Genomic DNA, 26,368 nt, shown 5'->3' on the forward strand with positions numbered 1-26,368 from the left:
AGTAAGAATAAAGTGCATATAAAGTACATAATAATATAAAAGATATTCACATTAAAAAAACGAAGTTACAATTTCTTAACTGACGGTCTGTGGTGCAGTTTACCAACAATAATATTCAGCAGACAATTATCGAAATAGAAGAAAATAATAAGTACTTATAAATAATTGCAAACAAAAATTAAAGTTTAATAAATGTATTTCCATTCATTCATGTTAAGACACTTGTTTGTAATATCAAATGCTTAGTAACAGTGAATACATTTTAATTTAACTGACATAATAACTCTAAATATGATGAAAACAATACAATTTTTAAAATCTATCCAAAATAACTTTAATAAGCAAAGTATAACCACAACGGCTGAAATAATATATGTTATAATGCAGATTCAATGATCTATAGCAAGAACTAAACATGTGTTTTAATGTATAACATCATGCTATTGTATTTGCTCTCTTCAACCATGTAATAATTCATATTTGAATACATAATTGTTCTATAAAACTATTTTCTATAATCTTGACTTTATTTGTTGCAAACTAGATTGATTGCTTAAATATGAAATTAATTCATGCATTACTTTATTCATAAGTAAGCATAAAGTGCATTAAAAAGTACATAACCATTTGTTTTTTAAAGTAAAGTTATCCTTTCGTAATTGACAGATCATTATTCTTGAATAACTCTGGATTTCGAGGTCATCCATAAATGACGTTGACGATTTTTATCGTTCCCCTTCCCTTCTCACTGTCACACATCTTCACATATAGGCCTATATATATATATATATTTATATATATATATATATATATATATATATATATATATATATATATATATATATATGTGTGTGTGTGTGTGTATTTCTTAATATTCTGCGATTGAAGTCTTAGCTTTTAAACATTCATATTATGTGAAATGAAAATAGCTAATAGTATATTTTATTAGGATTAAGAAACACAACGGTAAAAATTGAAATTTTTTACACGTATGTAGTTATTGTTTTGATTTTAATGTATAAATTTGCACAAGTTCTGTTAACGTTGCAAAATATGACTAAAATAGTTTCATAAGGATGTTTAATAAATATATATTCTCACAGTAGACATATCCTAAAAATTGATACCTATTGTTGTGCATTGTAAATTGCTAATTTGAAATACACATTTGTATTTAAAAGGTGTATCTTGTTTTAGGATTATTCAAATATTTATTCTACATGTTTTCGACATTTTCATATCCTCGAACAACACAAGTTTATATCCAAAAAAAAGATGAATAATATTCTTTGCAGTAATAAGCACATATTGAACAATAATAGTCATCATTTATAAACTGCCTGTTATAAAAGGGTCTTCTCTCAATAAATCCTCTGCTGATGGCCTTTGTTCTGCCTCAGGTGTAAATGTCTTTTCTAAAAAATCTCGCAGGTTTTTTGATGATGTAATTGACAGCTCATACTTTGGTCTCTGCAGCATAGCGATTTTAAAAAGTACATTGGCTGATGTCGTTGTTGAGTTTGGTGGTGATCCAGTTATCATCTCAACAACTGTACTTCCCACACTCCTGGGCGAATTTTGAAATGTATTATATTATACATTACACAAATGGGATATAGAAAAAAATATTTGTGCACAATGAAATTAAATTGTTCAGAATACATATCTGTTTAGGTTAAGATGACAACAATAATAATTGTTTGTGAAGCTTAGGTATAAAAATAATACATTTGGATGTTCTTAAAACAAGAAATGCATTATAGATTTTAGAATTGTTTTTATTTTTTATTAAACCTATATTAACTTAAGTATTATTTAAATAAAACATTCTCACCAAATGTCCAAGCTACAACAATGTTTAAATATTCTCCCATCAGGGCAGTTAATCATCTCAGGAGCCATATATCGAGTTGTGCCCCTTTCTGCTTCAACTCCTTCTTCTTCGTTAAGTATTGTCGACAGGCCAAAGTCAGTAAGTTTAATGCTTGATTCGTCCACCATTAGAATGTTAGTACCTGTTAAAAATTTAAATAATTTGCTCAAAATTCTGTAAATTAGTTCTTTTTTAAAATGGTTGCACTTGGATTAAAAATAATTATATTATTTTGTAGTACCTTTGATGTCCAAATGCAAGATATTATTTTCATGTAGGTACTTCACGCCTTCCAGAATTTGAATTGTAAACTGTCTGGTCAAACCTTCATTGAGTCTTGTGTGTTGTTTGATGAACGTGGAGAGGGTGCCCTGGAGATAAAACACAAACATTGTCAGCAAAACTCAACTGACATTTTAATACAGTTTTAATTTTCTTATGTGAGTGTCAAATAATAATAATAATAATAAAGAAATAATGTTTTACCATTTTTATATACTCCAGAAATAAGATTATTTCATTTTCTTTCATTTGATACCCATGAAACTGGACGATATTTTTGTGTTTCAGTTTAATTAAAATTGAAGCCTCTGATTGTAAGCTCTCCTATAAAAAATAAACAGAATATGTGTACATTTGTAAATATTCAAGTGCACGTGATCAGATATATACATGAACAATACATGGTATATGTCAGAGAAGTTGTTAAAAATACGTTAGTACAATGACTAATTTTCAATATAAAATGTTATAAAATTAGAGAATTGACATTTTAATGATATGCTACATATTTACATGTAACATAACTGCTTTATCATTTTAAAATTTAGCGTAACAAATTTCTAACGCATGTCATCATATGATCGCCCCTACGTACCATCCACTTCTTTTGGTTTTTTGGATCTGCGTGTGTTTTCTTTGCAACAAATTTTTCATCATCTGGTTGGTCTATATCGACAACAAGATGGACGCTACCAAAACCTCCTTGACCTAACGGCATTGGTTTAATTTCAAATTTCTTGGGGAACTCATCAGACAGCACAACATCTATAGATATTAAAAAAAAATTTATATCATGAATAAACCCCGGACACTCTACAATTAATAAATATTCATTATAATATCATAAAATTATATTAATTAAATTATTAATATACTAGCTAAAATCATCAATTATAATTATTAACCTGTTTTAGATGGCAATATTCCTGTTGTACGTCCAGCTCTCCAGAGTATCGAATGTACGTTAGCAGAAAGATCCCCATTATGGCTGTTTATTAAAGCTATTAACGTGTCATTTAATTCTTCGTCTGTGATGATTTTCTCACTTCCCTCTTTATTTCTACTTAGTTCTCTCAAACATTCCGTCATAAATATTTGTTCAGCATTACCAGCATGTGTTAGTGATTCTTTTAGTTGTGGATACACTTGAAGCAAAAACTGAACAGCCTTAGCTAAAAGTAGAAAGAAACAATTATGATTTCCTTATTCAACTCGTCGTCATTTTGTTCTAAGATTTTAGCCAGCCCTTGAAGCAGCTCAGATCGTGAATATCCATGTAGCATTTTTTTCTTTGTAACATATTGCATTAAAGTTTCTTGCAAAGAACGTTTTGATTTTCCTGTTTTAACATATTTAATACGCACATTGTACAAATGCAGTATTTTAAAAAGATAACATTCTTACGGAAGAGATAACTAAGGTAAAGTTGGTATTAAGAAACGTTCTAAATTCTAAGTATAGCGTATTTATATTAATTAAAACGCCGATGTAGGGTAACCTGGAGTAATTCCACACACTGGGTAATTCCACATCCTATACACTGAATTGCTTTTTTACTCTCTCGTATACGAAGTATAGAGAAAGTCTTGTAATCGTGCAAATAAATAAATCGAGATTTGTGTAAATCTCGACGTTTTACCTCTCCCTGAGTCGGAAAAACATAATTTTTCAATCTTGTCCATATGTCTGGGTGTATATGTGTGTATGTGTGTCTGTAAACACGGTAACTTGAGTAACGTTAAAGCTAGGTGGATGACATTTCATATATAGGTTTTATATCGACTTTCTAGTAACCAGAAGTGGCACTTATTTTACGATCAATTTTTTCAAAAGCTTATAACTTGAGTACTGTTTGAGATGGATAAATATAATTTCACTTGCAAATAAAACATCCAAGTTTATATCTCCCTTCTTCTTCTTCTTCTTCGTTCTTAATTATAAGTGTTGAAGGGGATCGAGATTTATCTGCCTGTGGGTTTTAAATCGAGACTTTGTTCAAATTTATCAACCATGAGCTTTTTGCCGACTCGACTACGCCTCCTACACAATTAAGCATTACGTGTCAACTGGTTATGCGCCATTGAGGCCATTGACTCCGATTTCAGCCTGCTTTTCTTTTTGGATTTGCTTCCATAGCCTTTGTTCAACCAAGAACAAACTACAAGGTTTTGGAGTTGTCTCTCCTAGAAGAGTGGCTGTCCCCAGCTAAAGAGCCTCATCTGACCGAAGGTTCGAACTCGTGACTTTTCGGTTTAGCAACCATGAGCTTTACCGACTCGACCACGCCGACCACTATATCTTCCTTCAAAATTTGAGTAATTTCTGTTGACCGGGAGTAGTAAGTAATAACTCCTCATTTTTTTGTTATTTCTCGTTCATTCACTACTAGTGGGAATTTGCAAATAAACTTACGCTGTTATCGACTCCTTAAAAAAAATACATGCATTTTTAAAGTATTAATTTTTGTCTTCACTATTATACCCGTATTGTTTGCAATTTTTTGCAATGGATTAAAAATCATGCCTATATCCCGAGTTGACATCCCCCGTAGTGTTATATAATAATAATCGAGACCACTCCCGGTTTATTTTATGTTTAATTTAATTTTTTGCTTGTTTTTACACTTGCCGGTTAATTGTTCATTTCGAAAGTGATAATGCCTTGAGTATATATTACTATGTTGTATTGACATTTATTGACATTATTTTTTTTTCCTAAATTAGTTTTATATGGGGAAAATGAATGTTGGTAATAAGATACAAATTCCTGTCGAAGTCAAAAACTTAATTTAGACAAGTAAGTCTGTTTATAACCTAATTGCTATTTATAATCAACGTTGGTGTTAATTTAATGATAAGAATATAAACTTTAAGACAGATATGTGTACAAATAATATCTTGAGCCTATTTTTTACACTATGTGTAATAGTTAAGTAAATCCATACAATCCATTTAACATGTTACACAAAACAGTTTAAATCATTACTTTTTGCCTCCGTATCTGTGGTAGAATCGTCTTCTATAAACAATAGCAGAAGTGTTGCAAACTCTGATATGACTTCTTCTTTAAACTCCATGTTTTTAATTACCTAGTGAACATTAACATGCATTAGATTTTATAAAAGGATGTTAATTTGAAAGGATAAACTTAGTCTGTTGTAGTATTTAAAATTAAAATATGTAGTACTTTCAAATGTAAGTTAAATTTTATTCAACAATTAGTAAAAAAAAATATGAATACACAAGAGCTGGTTGAAAGGTGAAAGTAAAGAGCACTTGTTTAGTAAGGTAGCAAAATAGTATAAGTGAGGATAGCTCTGACTCAGCTGTCTTTACTTTCCCTAACCTGAATCAGGTACTAGTCAGATAGCCGGGTGGCCTAATGAACGTCCTTTAAGCTAGCAGAAGAAAATAAATTAGAAGGATGAGAGGACGCCTGATATACAGGGGACCGTTGGGAAACTTTAGGTGCCCATCCGTGCTCTACTGGTTGAGCCCCGGATTCAGTCAACGATTATACTAGTCCAGCGTTTGAAAAAGTGTGTTTTGTCATTTACTTACATCGTATGTGTTGCTTACTGAGAAAAATTTCTTCGCTTCCTTCCTTCTGGCAATGTTATATAAAATGACAACAACTTTACTAATGATCCAATTAGATTGGGAGTTCTGTAATTTTAAACATTGACATTAATTATTTTTTTCAATCACATCTAATGATTTGAAGAGATGTTAATGTTATATCAAGTCAGCTGATCATGATTTAGTCATGTGACAATAGAAATCAATTATAACACCAAATTGTTGTCGGGGAAATAAACGAAGAGGAAGGTACACTGTTAAGCATCATCAGTACATTATCAGTGTAAGTATAATTCAACGAAATGACAGTCTAACTAATATTTTATGCAATTTTGGAAAACGACAACAACAAAAAATAACACAATGCACTCCTATTGACGAGAAAGCTAGGGATTAGTGGAATCCGACTTTGGCGCGAGGGTTGCAGATGTGTTTCATATATAGGTCACCTAGGTATGTGTGCACGTTGTAGTAACCTTATTGAGGTTAACTAAAGCGTTCGATAAAATATACAGATGTACATGATTTAGCAAGACACACACTTATTAAACATCTGACTGCTCTCTCTTTAGTTAAACTGGGTTTTGACAAGAATTAGTTAAACTAGAATATAAAGAGTCGTCTTAAAGTAAACCTGTGCTCTGATCTCGGCAAATAAATAACATGTGTACTTAAGGCAATCTTTATACAATAGACATAAATTAATAAATAACCATTAATCTGAAAATATTAGGTAATAAAAAAATAAGGATTTATGTAATTAAATTTTATTGTGAAACTTAGGTATTTGCCTCACTTTCATTCATCAATAAAAGCAAAAAAATGTAAAATAAATAATTAGGTAAGTTATGAATAGAAATGAAACAAATTACTAAGTGCGTATTTTAAAAATGCTATCAATAAATTACTATACCTGCACGTTTTTATGAGAGATGAGGAAATCTGTAAATGTCTTTACAGCGTCCTTCTCGGCCAAAATCTACAATTGTATATTAAATAAACTTCTAAAAAAACTACTTTCTTTTTTGTTTTGTCCAATTATCATAAAATTTATTTTTAAACTATGTAACTCTACATATCTGTTTAATAAGAATTGAAAAAAAAACTGATCGTGCAATAATTACCAAACCAAACTCTGTATTATAATGACTACCGCCAACCAAAAGATTCAACACATTACGGATTAAAGACAAAGTAAAACCTGGTGCTGTTGTATCAAGAAGATTTTCATCTCTTAAACATCTTGATGTAATATCTGTAACGATAATATGTCAAGAAAGTGCTTCATTTTTTATTACTTTTATTTGTTTCTTCGTCTGATTTTGATCGTTTAACCATTGACTTAACACTATTTATTATGTTATAATCCACACATTCGAATTTTGGTTTTCGGTGGAGTGTACGCCGCTGAAGGAAGTACTAGTGTGTTGTGTGAGGGTTTAATGTTTATAATCTATTATAAAAAAGACAAAAGCTGTTTAGTCGTAGCCTACGTACCGAATGTCGGCGTGTGATTATGATTTACTGTCCGTTGTTAAAATCTTGGAAGGGATGATATCTATTTGTGTAGATGTGTGGGATTGGAAAGGGACAGAAGAATAAGAATGTGTCGGGAGATTCACATTACTAGTCTATTAATTATTCCTACCAATTGCCAGTCTTCTACCCGTAATTATCCCCCCTCCTTAGATCAAGTCAATCGCCTGCAAAATAACCTCGGCCAAACAAATGCAATAGGATATCCCCCCCACTCAATCATCAACCATTTGCTTGGATGAAGATATAAGGTAAATATAGGAATAAGTACCCACATAGTATAGGCAAATGGTAAATAACGGGTAAAGATTTAAACATTAATAGGGCTTCAAGTATATGTAAGAGATATGAATAGAGTTGGGGAACATGAAATTGGATGGGGAGATAAATAGGAGAATGAATATTGCTAAGGTTATGGAAAATACATTTGGATATGGATAGCAATAGAGAAGCGGGTTAGTTTAAGATACGCATAACCATAAATACAAGTAGAAGGTTATGCATAACTACATGTGAAGGTAATAGGATAGGAATAGCAATAGGCAAAAAAATAGGATAGGAATAGAGATACGGATACGGGTATGTCTAACATAGGGATGGGATGACGAGAGCAATAGCATAAGGAATAATCATAGGTATTATTATGGGGATAGAAATTGAAATAGGGGTATTTTTCTGTTCATAATTATGTTTGAGTTTCGGTTTCTGGTTGTGGTTAAGGTTACGACTAAATTGCTCCAGACAATTTGGCCAACGACAAAATTATCCCCGATATATTGGTTCCAGTCAAACATGTCATATGGCCACTTTTAAATGCCTCAATAAAAAGCTTCTTCGTGAAACAAAAAAAATTCATAAATAATTTGAACTCCTAATTGCAAATACGACTAATTTTAACACTTTGAGAATGTTTTATTTAAACCAGAGAATAAATAATGCTTAAAAGCGAGCGCAGATATTAGGGTTAGGGTTAAAGAATTTTTGTCGAGACAGGAACCATTTTGACACGGGACATTTTGTCGGGAGTCCTAATGACAGAAGTCTATTTGTCGTGAGCCTAATTGACGGGGTGCATTTGTCACTGGCGTTTTGACGGATCGAGCATACGGGGCCATTTTGATAATAAAACGTTACATCAGCAATTTCGCATATAATAGGCGTACAATTGAACTTCAGATTTGCTGTCATCAATAAAACATTAGTTTTTTGTACTATTCAAGTAGTGCTATATGTTTTTCCACACAATAATCTGTCTGCTAGAAAGTCAGTGACTTAACATACAAGTAGCAACACAGTCAGTGACTTAACATACAAGTAGCAATACGGTCAGTGACTTAACATACAAGTAGCAACACCAGTGGCGTAGGCAGGGGGGGGGTTAGGACTACTTTTTTACGTTAAGCTATAGCTATTGACTTGTGTCAATATTATTTAGGGCTTAAACACTAAACACTTAAGCCTGGCAGCCTCTAGAACAACAATGTATATCATTGTGATGAGAATTGCCTGTAGAATTAGTTATGAATTTTATTATCGCGCTAAAGTAAAGTATAATAATCTGGAACGCAGTAGGCCAAGGGAAAGTTGGCCAAGGTTAGATCAGTTAAGGAGTGTCGAAAGGGAGGGGTGGGCTACGTGGGTAGGCCTTTGTTGTCTAATATGATTGTAGTGCAATCAGAAAGCGTCTAGAAATGAAAAACAAACAAAGGAATTGATTATTATTCGCATTGAGGTTCTATAATGTGTATGTTTTTACTACTTCAAACCATTTGAAATTCATTTCACTTAATTTTTAAAAAGATAAGTAAACTGAAAATGATAAAGATGGCAGAGGGAGGAGTAGGCAGGGGTGAGGGGAGGGGGGGGGGTAGAACCTTCAAAATGACAATCCTTTACGTTAAGTTACAGCTATTGACGACGATGGACTTGTGTCGCTATCATTCAGTGCTTAAACAACAAACACTCAGGGTCGCAATAGGCGAAGGGAAAGCTGAACAAGGTTATCAGTTAAGGGGTGTAAAAGGGGGTGAGGGTGGGATGAATATTGGTACGTATCAATTATAAAATACTACCGGATGCACATCTGGCAGGAAGGCGTGGGCTTGACACACAATTGTTGACACAAAACTTTGTGTTGGTGGGCTATATAAAAAAAACTGCGTATTTGGTTAAATATAGATGTAAAGCCAGGAACCTACAGTAGTCAATTTAGACAGAATAGAAGACCAATAATAATTTGCTTTCTTCTTCGTATAGTCGTGTTTTAATGTGTATCTTTTAACTACTTCAAGCAATTTAAATTCATTTTAATGATGGCGGATGGAAAAAGGAAATTAAAAACTACTTTATTAACTGATTTCTTTACAAAGAAAAGTAAAACTGAAAATGATAAAAATGAAGATGGTACTATTGCTTTTCAAAGTACATTACATCAAGAAATTTCCATAAATTCAGCACCTTCGACTGTTTTTTACGCAAATGATATCGGCAATTTTATCAAAGGAGTTATAACAGACGATACACGGTTGTATTTATTAGAAAACATCTGGCGTCCTGATGAACTTTTAAAATTTCCAGCAAGCGGACAAAGAAATTTAAAGTTTCAATATTTGTGGCTACTTAGGTGGAACTGGTTGACTTATTCCAAATTACTTGATGGCGCATTTTGCAAATATTGTGTTTTGATTAGTTTAAATTATCGTGGTGTAGGTAGTCAGCTTATGGATAAGCTATCAAAAATTTCATTTTCAAACTGGAAAAAGGCAACAGACAAGTTTAATGAGCACCAGCAATGTGAGTATCATAAAAGAGCAATTTTACTTTCCCAAAATCGTAAATCGGTGATGGAGAAAAAAAAATAACTTATTAAAATCTCCTTAAATTTATCATAAGTCAACAAATTCAAGAAAATCGTTTAAGATTAGCGCCCATAATAGAATCTCTAATATTTTGCGGCCGACAAGGAAATTTTTAGTTGGAGAAAACTGCTGAAAATGATGGAAATTTGTTTTTTATAAATTTTTTACGATAGTGTACATGTGTTACTTGTTACAAAACAATAGCTAATACTAAGATAAGTTAGTCGGTGGCACCCACGAGTTTCTATTGTCACCAGCCACCAATACTTTACACGCACGCACTTACACATGCATATGTACACACACACACATACACACATATATATATATATATATATATATATATATATATATATATATATATATATATATATATATATATATATATATATATATATATATATATATATATATATATATAAAATGCTGGAAAAAATTTGAACCCCCCCCCCATGAGACGATCCTGGCTACGCCACTGAGCAACACAGTCAGTGACTTAACATACAAGTAGCAGCATGATCGTAACCTTTATATGTGCGTTTTGATGGTCCATAGCATACGGCTTTTCAATTTACCAGTCTTGTTAAAAACAAACAGAATAAACTTTTTAATGTGAGCTAAACCACAGCTTTTACTATAATTAGACTGCAGGCTGTAAAACTAAATTACCTGCATAGTTAAGATCTAAAAGTAGTGTGAAAAACTTCTGATGATCCTCCGCATTCAGAGTAGAATAAATTGTCCTCAAACATCTCTGACACACGAAGAAATGTAAAGCATTAAAGTCTCTCATGTTAGAAAGCTCTAACATAACATCACAAACAAACTCTTTTAATTCATCATAGCTTGGTGTCTGGAAGTAAACAAATTGCATTTTATTATTGATGTTATTAAATGACTAATATTATTCACAATACAATGCTAAATTTTACTATGTCTATTTCATTTACTTAAACAAGATGAAGTACTATATTTAAAGCAAATCGTTTTCGAACATTAACACGAGCATAATTATTTTTTTATAACGCTATGCAAATGTGCAACGTTAATGCATGTATAACTGTTACTGCCATAGAAACAGCCCAATTATCGAGAGATGCAGCCCATTCTCTGGATTGTTTACGGGTCACACTAGCGAGAATAACCTAACTTGATGTGTAGACAGAGAGACACTGACAAAAAAACCCAGTCTAGTTCAAATCACGGACGGGACCATCAATTATATGTACACGGACACGCCTTTACTGGTGACCTAGTGAATCACGCAACATATAAGTCGAAACAACCACAAACGGGTTACAAAAACACAAGTAAATGAAACTACTGCTCGTTAATAATAAAATATTTTAATACTATATACACTATCTACACAACACAAACCATTTTAAACATAAATACATAAGCTAGTACAAAAACTTAGATAAAGTGGCTAAGAGTACAGAACTAACCTATACAAACTAAGATACTGTGGCTATCTAACAGTACAGAACTAACCTACACTACCATTGTGGGAGAACTGGACTTAACTGAGGCAATCACACACATTGTCACACATCTAATATAACCTTACACAAAACATGTATAAATCGGACTGACACACCTCAGAGTACAAAGATTGAACAGGGACGAACAGGACAGTATAAAAAACTTTGACCCCGCCTTTACTCATTCACTACATATATAAATATATTTATGTAACCAAACTTCTGCTTAGATTTGTATTACCGTTATGCTTAAAATGATCAAAATGTTTAATTCACATTTTTCAGAATGTAATTTATTATATTACTTTTTTTCAGGCAAACGGCTCATAGCATTCGTGCATCTTTTCCCATTTGGGCATTTGTCCCATTCGGGCAAGTGTCGGCGAAATTTTGGATCCCATAGTCAAGCTTTAACTTTTTCTTTGCAGTTGCAGTGGCTTGATTGGAGAAAAATACACAAAATATAGCCTCACATTTGTATATCCTCGCTCAGATACACAAGTACAGCATTGAACTGAGGCCTGGCATATAATGCGAGTCGACGCTGTGTAATAAAGTAAACTTGGGTCCTTTAAGATATAACGTTCTGCTTGAACTTACCTAACAAATATAATAGCTCAATTATAGAATTTAATTTAGGGAAAATTATATTTCAAAGTGATCCGATTTTTTTGAAACACTGCGTGTTATATCCCTTTGAGCCCTGGCCTCCATGACCTAATTTCTCCCATTTCCTGATCTCCCAAGCTCAAACCGATTTTCACTTATCTGCTTCTAACTTTGCCTATAACTTTGAACCGTTTGAGAGAATCAAGCCAAATTTAGTATCAAGGCTCAGTATCAAACGAGATTCAGCAAGATTTCAAAATTCTTTCTTGTTTTTTTACAATGTATGAACATAACAATGTATATAAAACGAACACAGCCGCTGGCTGTGGCACAGTTTTTCGGTTCGGTGGCATTGCTTAAAAAAACATTTGTACAACAAAAGTTTGCACTAATAAAATATTTATATACCAACAATTGTTTTATACTACTTACTAAACATGACAAAACTAGAGTAACTCATCTATTTATTACTATTATAATAATAATAATTATAATCAAATAATAAAATACTATAATATAACGGTGCGCGGACCTTTGACCACAGGTGCTTTGACCATAGGGGGTTTGACCATAGGGGGTTTGACCACAGCGGAGCTTTGACCATAGGGGCTTTGACCATAGGAGGTTTGACCACAGCGGGCCTTTGACCATAGCGGTGCTTTGACCATAGGGGGTTTGATCATAGGGGGTTTGACCATAGGGGGTTTGACCACATGTGTTTTCTCAGCAGAGGGTCTTTGATCACAGGTGGTCTATAAACTGGTGTTTGATCACAAGCGCTGTGTCCGGCTTTGATCATAGGTGTGATAGAATTAACACGATTTTATACATGTTTCCTGAGAGTACGTTAATAGAAATTAACATGTATTAAAAAAAAGCCAAGAACTATAGTTTAGTCTCCACATAAAGGCTGGTGCTAGCCCTCATAGATTTATGTTAAATATAAATGAAACACAAATAATGCTACATATAACAAGTTTCACAAATAAATAATGTAGATGTACTTAAAAATACATAGCATTCATAAAGGATAAAAAATGATACAAAACTTGCCAACGATATAGTCAAAGATGTAATACATAAAATGGTTAACTAAATGACAGATGTGCTATAGCACGCAAATATGTCAGTATATCTGTTTGACCATATGTCCATGGTTTTGACATAGAGTAGTTTAGATGACTTGTATTTATACATGATGATTTAACATATTATTACATCATGTCGAAATTTAAAATATAATTTAGCAACTTTTAAAATAAATCCTTAAAATACATGGACAGCATTGGACAAACCACCTGAGATCAAAGACCCTATGTGGACAAAACACCTATGATCAAAGCCGGACGCAGCGATTGTGATCAAACACCCGTTGATAGACCACCTGTGATCAAAGACCCTCTGCTGAGAAAACACCCGTGGTCAAACCCCCTATGGTCAAACCCCCTATGATCAAACCCCCTATGGTCAAAGCACCGCTATGATCAAAGCCCCGCTGTGGTCAAACCCCCTATGGTCAAAGCCCCTATGGTCAAAGCTCCGCTGTGGTCAAACCCCCTATGGTCAAACCCCCTATGGTCAAAGCACCTGTGGTCAAAGGTCCTAGGACCAATATAACCGACTTTTTTGTTGACAATGTATTTTTACGAAATGCAAACACTTTCACTTTCAACTTTCCCCAAAATCTATTTTTAGAATCAAAGACATATGCGCCGTTTTGTTCAGTACACTGCTAATTATATTTAATAAGACGGTATACCAGCCACTAGGACTATGACGCTAGATAATCGGGCCGGAAAACCGGCTTTTTGGATATGGATATACATGCCTAGTGTTAAAGCCGGTTATCCGTGTCGGGCTCAAAGGGATATGTTCCCAACCCACAACCATGTCGGTAGCTAATGTCTCCACGGTTTAATGCCTGGGTATAAACTTTAATGAGTGCAGTGGCGTAGCCAGGATCGTCTCATGAGGGGGGGGGGGTGGGTTCAAAATTTTACCCGCGGACAAACTTTCGACTTGCACCCCCCCTCAAACTTTTGTGATTTGCACCCCCCCCCCTCCCCCTAAAACTTTCGATTTGCACCCCCCTCCCCTCAAAGTTATGATTTGCACCCCCCCTCAAACTTTCGATTTACACCCACCCCCCCTCATACTTTATATATATATACCGAGGGGTCTATGGGGGGTTATAACCCCCCCTAACCCCCCCCCCCCTGCCTACGCCACTGAATGTGTGTATAGATATGGCGAAGCCAACGTGAGGTACACCACGTCAATCTCAAGAAGAATCTACAAGAGCTGTGAGCTGATGGAATGTTCCAAAGACGCCCGCAAATAAAAGAACACTACGATTGCTCACAGTTTCCGTTATTTTATATTGTACCCACTATCTTTGTGAAAATACGACCACATCAATCAACATGACAGTTTACTTAGGGAATAATTATCAAACACCTTTTTTAATAACACAAGACACAGGTAAAATACCTCATTGACTAAAAGATAATAAGGGGCGGCATAAGTAGCGGTAACTCATCAAGAAAATGAAAGAATGCCTTGAGAATTCTGCTTTAAATGTAATCATTACTTCGACATAGGCAGACACAATTCAATGACGGTATTAAACAACGAAGGCAGATAATTGTAATGAAATCTTGTGGAGATCAGCAAATTGAAGTTTAAAGACAAAACTGCACACCGTTAAGAGATGCTTGGAACGCGACAATGTACTATTTGGAGGACGCGATTTAGAACAACAGCCACAAACTAGATACACTGCACACAAAAATATCAGTCTACAGTAAGTAAGAATCTTAATTAAGCAACAAGGGAATTGGCGATTAAAATCCGACACTTACAATTTACCTATAAAGAAATAATTGACACATTACTACTAAAGTAAAAATTATTTAAACACACTAGCACAAGCAACTCTCTAGGGATTATAAAAAATGTCACGGAAGCGGAAATCAGCATACGTAATACAAACATCAAATACAACTTAGATAACATTGAACCCAACACAACTGCATATTAATAAATGCCAAAATTAAAGCCGACACCTCAGAATATGCAAGCTTCGACATTCGCCTACACAAAAAAAAAACAATAGCCGAAACTATTTCAAAGATAAAAATAAGCACCGAATAAAACAATCAGAATATAATACTTTCTATGGATTGTAATATTTCTCGTAAAACGACAAGAATAAACAAAAATAAAAAACAAGTTAATTAAAAAGTCTAGTGACATTTAAGCGCAATGTCCTTATGTTTTATTTACAATAGAGTTACATGACTAAAAACCATTGCGCGCCTAGCTACCGAACGTGATGGCGCAGCTATTGAACTTGATGACGCGTGTGGTGTGGTTGGATAAACATGCCTACCAATTTGGTCCAAATTTTAATTAATTAAAAAAAAAATTTTGTGACCGAACGAAAGGATATTTTTGAAAACTTTCTTCGGCAATATTGTTCTAAATTAGGCAGGAATCGATTGGTAAATGTTTCAAGTCGCTAAGTGGTCTGTATGCAGAGATATGGGCCAAAAACAGCATTTTTTAAAAAGTTTTTTTTGGCTTTTCCGAGAAATCCATGAACGAAACCCGGAATTTTTTTGGCTTATTTTCATCCTCGTAACTTGCTTAACATAATTGCTTTTGGAACTAGTCCTCGATATTGCTTCGTTGAGGAGGAAATACGACTTAAAGCTGCGGACACACATCCAGAAATGACGGGTTAATAAACACAATTCTCCAGAATGGAAATTGCGCTAAAAATAAGACACAAAATTAACACATTGAAATACTGCACATAAAATACACTAAAATGTTATAACACAAACAATAAAAGCTAACAATGAATCAGAAACAACGTAATTTTGTACAAAACGAAATAGGCGTGCTTCAAAATTGATAAATGTAAAAAGCAATGTATGTCTGTCTGTCTGTTTGTCCTTTATGCATTACTGCACGTCTAATTACATAGCCGTGAAACTTTGGGAAGTTGTTGTAAATATACCTGGGGAGGTTTCTGCGAAAACAAAAATTCAAATTCGCAAGGGCGACGCCACGGGAGGTTGCGATTTTTCTCAATATAAGGTATATAAAAATAATAAAAGTGAATTGTAGTGACACCGTTCTCACGATGGCCATGAAATTTTAGGAAGATGTTGAGAATACTCCTGGGAAGGTTTTTCGCAAAAAAAAACATTTTCAAATTCGTAGGGGCGGCGCCCCCGTAGGGCGCGGTTTGATTTTACTCAATATACGGCATATAAAAATTTAAGTCGATTGCGGTTTCTCACCATTCATCCGATCGCCATCAAACTTTGGGGTGTTGATTACAACACTCCAGGGAAGGGTTCTACAAACTGATCTTTTTTTTTAATTTCGCAATGGCGGTGCCACAGGAAAGTGCGATTTTTCTCAATATACTGTATCTTAATATATATAAGACCATGTGCGCACTTTTAATTATGCAACAGCAAAAGCGTTTATAGTTGTGAAAAAGAACGCATAAAACAGTTACGTCACTAATGTTTATACATTAACTAATGACGTCATCTGCCGTGTTTAGAATAAAAAGAAATGAACTATTTCAGTCAAATTTGATTTAGATCTAAGTACGCTATGAAATGTATACAATACAATTTTTCCAGCCTACAGTTATAAAATTTATTTTATCTATTTGGATTCTAGATCTAGATCTCATGAGGATATGTAGAACTGCAACGATGTATATAGAAGTCTAGATAATAAGTATCAAATTAAGGATAATTCTCAAAGACTAAGATAAATTAATTACACAACTATTAAATTGGTTTCTGTACCAATCAAGCAAATAGAGAAAACAAGTAATGTAGGTAAAAAAGCCGAAGAAAAAAAGACGTGTATCCAAGAGAATAATGTTAAGAAAACCCTCCAGTCACAATATAAACAAGTAAGACATGGTAAACGTAATCGGAATGAAAGCTTGAAGCTTTGCATTCTTTTCAATTAGCAATTTACACAGAAAGTAATATTACAACGCCAAAGGTAGACAGAGGTGGACAGAGGTACAGCATTTGTGTTTATTTTACTATTTCAGGAACAACGCCTGCTTCCACCCCCTATACATGCTATTCAAGGGAGCTCTGGCAAAGAGGTCATTTATTAATAAGGGTCGATGGGGGGGGGGCGTTAACAGACTGTACTTCGGGTGTATTGTACTTATATGGCATCAGTTAAGCGGTGTGCCTCGATAGATGAATTTAAGCTACTTACTACGTCATTACGTTTGTGGATCATCCATGTATTTTGTTGTCGTCCTGTGTTATTCAAGAAATTCGATGTACTGAACTATTCCAACTTTGGAGATCTTATTTATTGCTTCAACCTCAATAAATTTATATATGTTGTAAATAAAATTATAATTTCAACTAGAAATATCTCCTTTTACGTTTTATATATATCTGCTTTTACGTTTCTACAACAAACCCACAAACACAGGGTGTGTCATTAGCTAAATAATAAGAATTCCTGCATTACTTCCCTTGTAACGGACACCAATCTATCAGCCAGATAGATGGCGAACGCTCCCGGATTCGTTTAACTGGTTACACACAGATGGCGACAGGCCTAAATAAAAGAAAGTTGACACACTAGCTCGCTAGGACTCGATATGGATGTCTAGGGGAAACACTAGAGAAACTAATGATACCAACAAAACTTTTAATCTGCATATAACTTGTAATGAGTGTACAAAGTCGTGGCAGAACACTAGATTTATACAAGAATAAAATGGATATACAGAATGATCAAAACCCAACTTACAATTCGTGGGAATAAATAGTATGATACACTATCACAGCTTTAAACACTTCAGGAAAATCACCACTGTATACATAACACTGCTATAAGCATAAAGAATTACTTAATCACAAGTAATATAACAACTTAATACTGCACGGCAACACACAGGGCTTATCAACTCTCGACGACGTCTGACCATAGACTGCCGCGAGACACCTGTGGGCGATCTATTTATAGACTTAGGTAACATGGAAGGTCACCTTCAAATCATAAGACCATTGGTTGGGGTGGTCATCTGGTCTGAAACAATCAATCATCTCTCGATGGAAAATTTCTGAGTCTAAGACTCTCTTAGTAAGACAGCGGAAAAAAACCGATCATTGCACCACAGACCATATATGGTATTATAACAAATGTCAAACTAAAAATAAAACATTACTAGACCAAAGTAGGTCATACCCTTACACTTTCAACAACAGCCGAGTACGTCACTGCTAATTGCTCCAAATGTATCCAGCGACACAAAACAGGTTTGAACAATGAACTTTTTCTTAGAGTCAAATATCTGCGTATCGTCTGCACCTTCGTCATAGAATCGTTTCCGTTTATATACTCTGTGTTGCTTGCACTGCGTACTAATATCACTTTTCTCTTGTCAATCTACTCAAATTCTGATTCAAATTCATTTCTGCTGCTTCTTATCTCATTTTCAAAAATCTTAATTAATCGAAAAGCTGTTAAAACATCAATTCCACTCTTCTGTAAATAAATGGATACGTTAAAAGCCTTATCAAACGTCTCCATTAACTCGAGCATTATATTCCCTTGGGCAGTCTGTTAAAAAGTATAGTGTTAACCTCGCTGTCAACTATTCTTCGCAATGTAAGAATTAGTGCTGGTAAATTCTTCAGCATATAATCTACTGCTGTTTTTCTAGAAACCCATCTTGTATCACTAAGTCGTTTTAGTGTTAATGAAAATGTTTTATGCTGTTACATTGCTCCCCTTTCAAGATAGAAAGACGAGGTAGACTTCAGATACGAATACTTTTCAGAACTAAAAAAAAAATGCTGTTTTTGAATATTAGATGAAACAGTCTCTTTGATAATTACATTTAAATTATAAGCAAAAAAAGTGTGTAAACGCGTTTATGCATGCCTGATAACTCAACAGACATGGTGTTAGCTCTATAGTAGGACTGACCACATCACATGGTCATTGATAGACCTAAATCTGTAACTGCTGAAAGAAGCGTTTTGAAATTATGTTAGCTTCAGTAAGCTTACAAAATTGAATAAATATTTCGATGACGTCTTCATGTTCAGTAACATATCGGACAGAAAAAGAAAATGTATCCATTCTGCTAATGTCGATAGTTGAATCTACAATCACAGCGAAATATCTAGCTATTTTAATTTATTCTTTAAAAATTGGTTTGATATTGACTTTATTAAGTCATTTTGCTTACACGGACTTAAGTATGTTGCATTTCTGACACCGAATATGAAATGTTGTTTTAGCAAATAAACTTTCTTAGGAGTTTAATAAGTTCCAACAGTTGACTTCATTTAATGTAGCGTCTCCTAAACCTTGGGAATCACGATGGCTGAACGCCAATCCTCATTTTTCCAAATAGACAACTGCATCTATAATACTTTCTAGTACTACCCAGTGTCGTATTACTTAGTATGTTTTTTTTTCTTGTACCAACTGGCATTTAAGTGCCGACCAGTTACATTTTTGGGAAAATCTGTATAACTATCTTTGAGGCCTGGCTGACAAGGGTCAAACTCAAGTCATGCACGTACTACATCCGGTGTTACGGGTTTATCACAAAACAAAAAGGATATTTCGAATATTCCAGATTTGTATCCATTATCGTCTTCAAAATGGGACTCTTCTAAAATGTCTATAGAAAATATCTTATTATAGAGTCTCGACGACTTGATTCTGCATATGATGCGATGTGGTTGCTTGTATATTTTGTACTTGGGTATATTCAAACACATTAACCTCTGGTTAAGGTCGAAGTTAAGGTCGTGCAGCTTGAATAGTATGTATTCAGTTTGGCACATTTGGATTATGTTTGTTGGCGATGTGAAATGACTTTCAATTTCTTTCTCTCCCACCCTGAATATTTTTCCTTGCTGGTTTTCTTTCCATTTAAACCTCTTAACTAACGAATTCTAAGAGCCACTATTGTCTTAGTTGCAATATATTTACTTTAATACACTAAATAATTTAAATGGAGCCCTTAATTTTTTATAATTACTAACCATTCGAAATAAATTCAAACAATACAACAGCTGAGCTGATTATTAACTGTGCAATCAGTGTGAGCTTAAGTAGAGTTGTTTTTGTTTAATACAAAATATAGCCTTATTCAAATTTAATATAGATCTAGATATATAGTATTATAAAATCATAATTAATATAAATTTGGAGGACAAGACCACGTGCTCGATATCCCCCTACGTTATAGGTGTGCTAGCCTGGTCAACTGGTACCCTCTATTCGGCGGTGAGTGGAAAGTATGACCATAGATTCAGCTCACCCGCCGTAACGTAAAAAGCACCCGACCGAAAAAACCGCCTTCCCGGCATTTGCGGGGTTGTACGTGGAGGCAACATTGTGTCCCTAACCTTTTTAAGGTCCTAACCCCCCCCCCCCCCCTCCAACGGTCAAACTGGGTACCAGGTGGTAGGACACGGTATCCCACGCCTGGTGGGTGGGGAAGACAAGCCTGGTGAGAACCTACGGATGAAACGCGACCAACATGTAGTGTTGAAACCAATATCTTAGTGAAACTGTTTCAACAAATGCCAGCTAGTTGCAGTTTTCCACGTCGAGGCCTGCCTGGCTTATGGGAGGTCAACCCATGAGTAGGTATTTCCGTTTCACGAAAGTCATGAAAATTAATCGTAAACACTATTAACACTTAATATATTGTGTGTTTATGTATTATTAAAAAAATAAAAACTTCCTACCTGATTGTTGTGAGAGAGAAGAACAATCTTTACATAGCAATCGATGGAACTGTTTTTATACAATATATATATATATATATATATATATATATATATATATATATATATATATATATATATATATATATATATATATATATATATATATATACAACATGTGTATTATTTGTTGTATTTTTTTTTTTAAATCGACATAATGAGAAGTAATAAAAGTTTCAAGAAAATAAAAACAATACATTGACATGCTTTGATACCAAGGGTGTGGATAATTGCATAAATGGTCCAAATAATTAAATGTAACAAATCGTTCTAAAGCCTTCATATTTAGAATAGTACGATCATGATCCTTAATGTAATATCCTCATGATTGAGTAATATCCTACTTTAACTAATTATACGGCGCATGGGTAAAATAGAGGGTAACTGTTACCGGGGTAATGTTCTGCGCAATTAGTTCGCTTGTCACAATGGGAATCAACTGGGTGATCACGGTGTGAATGGGAAGTGTTACATTTATTGACAAAGTTCACAGCACGGTAGGCCTATGTGTTTACTTGTCTAGTACCTTCTATGTGAGAAGTTATACATTGAATAATGCGGTCAGTATTAAAATACATGTAGGCCTATTGACGTATGTTATTTTTGTTAGTTATAATGTATCACTTCTTTGTTGCAAATGTCTAGACATGTTTCTGTAAGCTACACAATTTTCTTACCTTTCAAAGTTGCGTACATCTGCGTCGTTTTGTACACTGACGGTTGAGTCGCTCAGTTCGTTTTTGGTGTCGTTTTGTACATCTTGTTTTAGTGCTGTGTATTTAATTAAAATACGATATGCATTAGTATACTGATCCCAAGGGTACATATTCGTTATAATTAATTATTCAAATCTAGAAGTTGATACACATTAATGCAGGCATTTAGCTAATTTAAAATTTAATGTCTGAATAAGTGTTAGTTTTTGTTAAGAGTTTTGGTTAATTGGAACAGATGCTAAAGTGAAACGCATTGAAAAATATATAACACCATTGATAGGGATATAGTTAGGGTTAAGAGAGGGATTTAGTTTCAGTTAGTTTAACAGTAAGGTTTAATTTCAGGCGATAGTCAATGGGCAATTTTAAGAAATGGTTACAGTAAACGATACTCCTAAAGGTGGGGATGAAATATATTTTACGATAGATGTTTTGGAAAAAGTTTGTAAGGAGATTATTGTAAAGGGTGAAAACAGGGATTTAGTATCTGGTTTTGGCAAGACATAATGACAAGTCTTCACACGGTGACAGGACAAATGATCTCAGACAAAATATCTCAGACAAAATATCTCACGGACAAATGATCTCAGGACAAATGATCTCAAGACAAATGATCTCAAGGACAAATGATCTCACGGACAAAAGATACCAGGACAAAATATATCAGGACAAATGGTACCACGGACAATTTATCTCAGACAAAGTATCTCACATAAAATATCTCACACCTAAATTTTAATAGTGTAGTTGATGATTTTAGTTGATCTGATTTTTTTTTATTGATTGTCATATGGTTTTGTTTGCTATGTTTAATATTGTTTATAGGCCTATATAATAATTGAAAGAAATGATTGCCGTATAAATGTGTCATATTGTACTAAACATTTTAAATTAGTATTAGTAATATAGTGTATGAAGATCAAAGAATTTTTTCGATAGACAGCAACGGTGGGCTTGCCAATCATGAGACAATTCTCCCTTGTTAAGTGGACGAAACTAGATCAAAGGGAAGAAATAACACTAAAGGCACATCTTCGTGTCAAGGTGGCCGCCCGCTTTGATGACAGAGACAGGCCTTATTGGAAAGACATCCGCCCTCCGTGGACAATACAACTAGCATCTAAAGTCAATAGTTATGCGTCGGTCACACCTTAGTGATCAGGTGGCAAATGCTTATTTAAACGACAGCCGTCATCGCGGAGCAAGTTTGTCGTAGTGTGCATCAAACAAAGCAGTATTAGTAGTGATTACTCAGTTATTGCCTCTTTCGTTACCTAGTTTTAGGTTTTAGGACATTCGTTTCTGGTGAATTTATGTTTGCCATAAGCAGGCAAAGAGATTTGTAAATGTGAAATTAGGACATGTCGAGCAACAGTTCACACAATAAATGATCACATAGTATTGGAGAGGTGTGATCATATTAATGTACCTGCCAGCAAAGAAAGGTAAACGTTATGTTTGTGTTGATGATGTAATAAAAACAATAGTTTACCGTTACAAACCTGAAGAGCCATTAACATTTTTAAAACATATTTCGCGTGCTTTGAACCTTAATGTTGTATAGCTACTGTTACTTTATTTGTTTTTTACATTATCATCTATTATACCTTTCAGGCTAAAGGAGTAAGTGTGTTTTATAATTTTTACTTTTTCGAATCAAATGCTTCTACAAAGTTTAATAAATATTTGATGGTTTGTTAGGTTTAACAAATTCATTTTATTCACATTTTTTTTGCGTAAACAGTAAACAAAACCATATTAACAGTCAAATTAAAAAGTTCATCGTACATATTATTAAAATTTCGCTGTGAGATATTTTGTCTGAGATATTTTGTCTGAGATCATTTGTCCTGAGATCATTTGTCATGGAACCTTTCAAACTTAATATTTATAATGTACTAATTCTAAATTATTTCAACGTTCTAAGATGATGTTCTATCCAATTTGTTTTTATGCAATGCAATGCGAATTGGAAACAAACCGATAAAACATACAGTATGATGCACATAGCAAACGCCAATGGATCATCGTGTTAAATTGAATTAGCTTAATATACATGTCTAGAAAATATCATTGTATGTAATTTATCTTAATACTCGAAATCAGGGGTCTACAAACTACGGCCCGCAAGATCTTCTCAACCGACCCGCGGAGATCTTTTTGTCCACGGAAAAAAAGTGTGTTAGAGGTGGCTGAGGAACTTTGCCCAGAAAATTCAAAACAATTTGAATATATATATGTATATATATATATATATATATATATATATATATATATATATATATATATATATATATATATATATATATATATATATATATATATATATATATATAAATATATATATATATATATATATATATATATATATATATATATAATATTGATGAATTATAAATACCTTTTTTAAATATAGATATTAAAAAATAAAACATTTTTGTTGATGTTGTTTTATCAAAAATTTCAAAGTTCATTGAAGATAACATATCAATAACATGTTTGTGCTTATTTTCAAATGCAAGAAAACATGCATCAATTAATTCCAACAATAGAGTCGTTGTTAAGCTAAACGTAATGAGGCAATCTTCAGAATCATTTTTTCGATCACATAAAAATGAAGTGTCTTTAGCTATTTCCGCTTCATAAGTTATGTCTGCTCCACCGTTTATTATATTATCTACCACTTTGTCGTGTCCATTTTGAGATGCAATAATTAAGGCATTATATCCATCTTGATTTACATAGTTTATTTCTGCTCTTGCTTTAAAAAGAATATCTACCACCTTGTCGTGTCCATGTAGAGATGCAATCATTAAGGCATTATATCCATTTTGTTTTACATAGTTTATTTCTGCTCCTGATTTAATAAGAATATCTACCACCTTGTCGTGTCCATTTTCAGAAGCAATCATTAAGGCATTATATCCATCTTGTTTTACATAGTTTATGTCTGCTCCTGCTTTAATAAGAATATCTACCACCATGTCGTGTCCATTTAGAGATGCAATCATTAAGGCATTATATCCATCTTGTTTTACATAGTTTATATCTGCTCCTGCTTTAATATGAATATCTACCACCTTGTCGTGTCCTTTTAGAGATGCAATCATTAAGGCATTGTATCCGTTTTGTTTTACATAGATTATTTCTGCTCCTGCTTTAATAAGAATATCTACCACCTTGTCGTGTCCATTGTGAGATGCAATCATTAAGGCATTATGTCCATCATCTTCCACGTGATTAATGTCTGCTCTTGCTTTAATAAGAATATCTACCACCTTGTCGTGTCCATTGTGAGATGCAACCATTAAGGCATTCCATCCATTTTGTTTTACATAGTTTATTTCTGCTCCTGTTTTAGTTAGAATATCTACCACCTTGTCGTGTCCTTTTAGAGATGCAATCATTGAGGCATTATATCCATTTTGTTTTGCATAGTTTATTTCTGCTCCTGATTTAATAAGAATATCTACCACCTTGTCGTGTCCATTTTCAGAAGCAATCATTAAGGCATTATATCCATCTTGTTTTACATAGTTTATGTCTGCTCCTGCTTTAATAAGAATATCTACAACCTTGTCGTGTCCATTTAGAGATGCAATCATTAAGGCATTATATCCATCTTGTTTTACATAGTTTATGTCTGCTCCTGCTTTAATAAGAATATCTACCACCTTGTCGAGTCCATTGTGAGATGCAACCATTAAGGCATTATATCCATTTTGTTTTACATAGTTTATTTCTGCTCCTGTTTTAGTTAGAATATCTACCACCTTGTCGTGTCCTTTTAGAGATGCAATCATTAAGGCATTATATCCATTTTGTTTTACATAATTTATTTCTGCTCCTGATTTAATAAGAATATCTACCACCTTGTCGTGTCCATTTTCAGAAGCAATCATTAAGGCATTATATCTATCTTGTTTTACATAGTTTATGTCTGCTCCTGCTTTAATAAGAATATCTACCACCTTGTCGTGTCCATTTTGAGATGCAATCATTAAGGCATTATATCCATTTTGTTTTACATAGTTTATTTCTGCTCCTGTTTTAGTTAGAATATCTACCACCTTGTCGTGTCCATTTAGAGATGCAATCATTAAGGCATTATATCCATTTTGTTTTACATAGTTTATTTCTGCTCCTGATTTAATAAGAATATCTACCACCTTGTCGTGTCCATTTTCAGAAGCAATCATAAAGGCATTATATCCATCTTGTTTTACATAGTTTATTTCTGCTCCTGCTTTAATTAGAATATCTATGACCTTGTCGTGTCCATTCTGAGATGCAATCATTAAGGCATTATATCCATCTTGTTTTAAATAGTTTATTTCTGCTCCTGCTTTAATTAGAATATCTACCACCTTGTCGTGTCCATTTCGAGATGCAATCATAAAGGCATTATATCCATCATCTTCCACATGATTTATGTCTGCTCCTTCTTTAATAAGAATATCTACCATCTTGTCGTGTTCATTTTGAGATGCAATCATTAAGGCATTATATCCATCATCTTCCACATGATTTATGTCTGCTCCTTCTTTAATAAGAATATCTACCACCTTGTCGTGTCCATTTTGAGATGCAATCATTAAGGCATTACGTCC

At 33.7% G+C, this 26,368-nt stretch overlaps 2 protein-coding genes across 4 annotated transcripts in view; both read right to left on the reverse strand.

The window, feature by feature from the left end:
* Nucleotides 1-846: 846 nt before the first annotated feature.
* Nucleotides 847-26,368, reverse strand: part of LOC131948279 (uncharacterized) — a 38,643-nt gene continuing 13,121 nt past the window's right edge. For all 3 annotated transcript variants that reach the window (XM_059309816.1, XM_059309817.1, XM_059309815.1), the window contains exons 2-14: nt 21,720-21,813; nt 21,004-21,052; nt 10,797-10,980; nt 6,858-6,988; nt 6,647-6,712; nt 5,716-5,820; nt 5,141-5,243; nt 3,061-3,327; nt 2,751-2,920; nt 2,360-2,479; nt 2,115-2,244; nt 1,835-2,015; nt 847-1,567 (exon numbers count right to left, since the gene is read on the reverse strand). In XM_059309816.1, the coding sequence (XP_059165799.1) occupies nt 1,330-1,567; nt 1,835-2,015; nt 2,115-2,244; nt 2,360-2,479; nt 2,751-2,920; nt 3,061-3,327; nt 5,141-5,243; nt 5,716-5,820; nt 6,647-6,712; nt 6,858-6,988; nt 10,797-10,938 (1,653 nt within the window). In that variant the 5' untranslated portion in view covers nt 10,939-10,980; nt 21,004-21,052; nt 21,720-21,813 and the 3' untranslated portion in view covers nt 847-1,329. The remainder of the gene's footprint in view (nt 1,568-1,834; nt 2,016-2,114; nt 2,245-2,359; nt 2,480-2,750; nt 2,921-3,060; nt 3,328-5,140; nt 5,244-5,715; nt 5,821-6,646; nt 6,713-6,857; nt 6,989-10,796; nt 10,981-21,003; nt 21,053-21,719; nt 21,814-26,368) is intronic.
* On the reverse strand, nt 11,936-26,359 carry LOC131948269 (ankyrin repeat domain-containing protein 50). Its single transcript, XM_059309805.1, has 3 exons — nt 25,094-26,359; nt 24,166-24,814; nt 11,936-12,048 (listed from the first exon to the last, which is right to left on the reverse strand). Exons 1-3 carry the CDS (start codon nt 26,351-26,353, stop codon nt 11,936-11,938), a joined length of 2,022 nt encoding a protein of 673 aa, XP_059165788.1. The 5' UTR covers nt 26,354-26,359.

The sequence above is a fragment of the Physella acuta genome, unplaced genomic scaffold, assembly GCF_028476545.2.
Source record: "Physella acuta isolate Inbredline_101_S28 unplaced genomic scaffold, ASM2847654v3 ptg000635l, whole genome shotgun sequence".
NCBI classification, from domain to species: domain Eukaryota; kingdom Metazoa; phylum Mollusca; class Gastropoda; family Physidae; genus Physella; species Physella acuta.

Bases quoted from the DNA above. Each gene is read 5' to 3' on its own strand.
- LOC131948269 (XM_059309805.1), bottom strand. From the start codon at position 26,353: ATGATTGCATCTCAAAATGGACACGACAAGGTGGTAGATATTCTTATT. The intron at 24,815-25,093 runs GTAAAACAAAAT...CATATTAAAGCA, and splicing joins CAGGAGCAGAAATAAACTAT to GGAGCAGATATAAACTATGT. The intron at 12,049-24,165 runs AAAAAGGTATTT...TCTCCAATCAAG, and splicing joins TTTTTTAATATCTATATTTA to CCACTGCAACTGCAAAGAAA.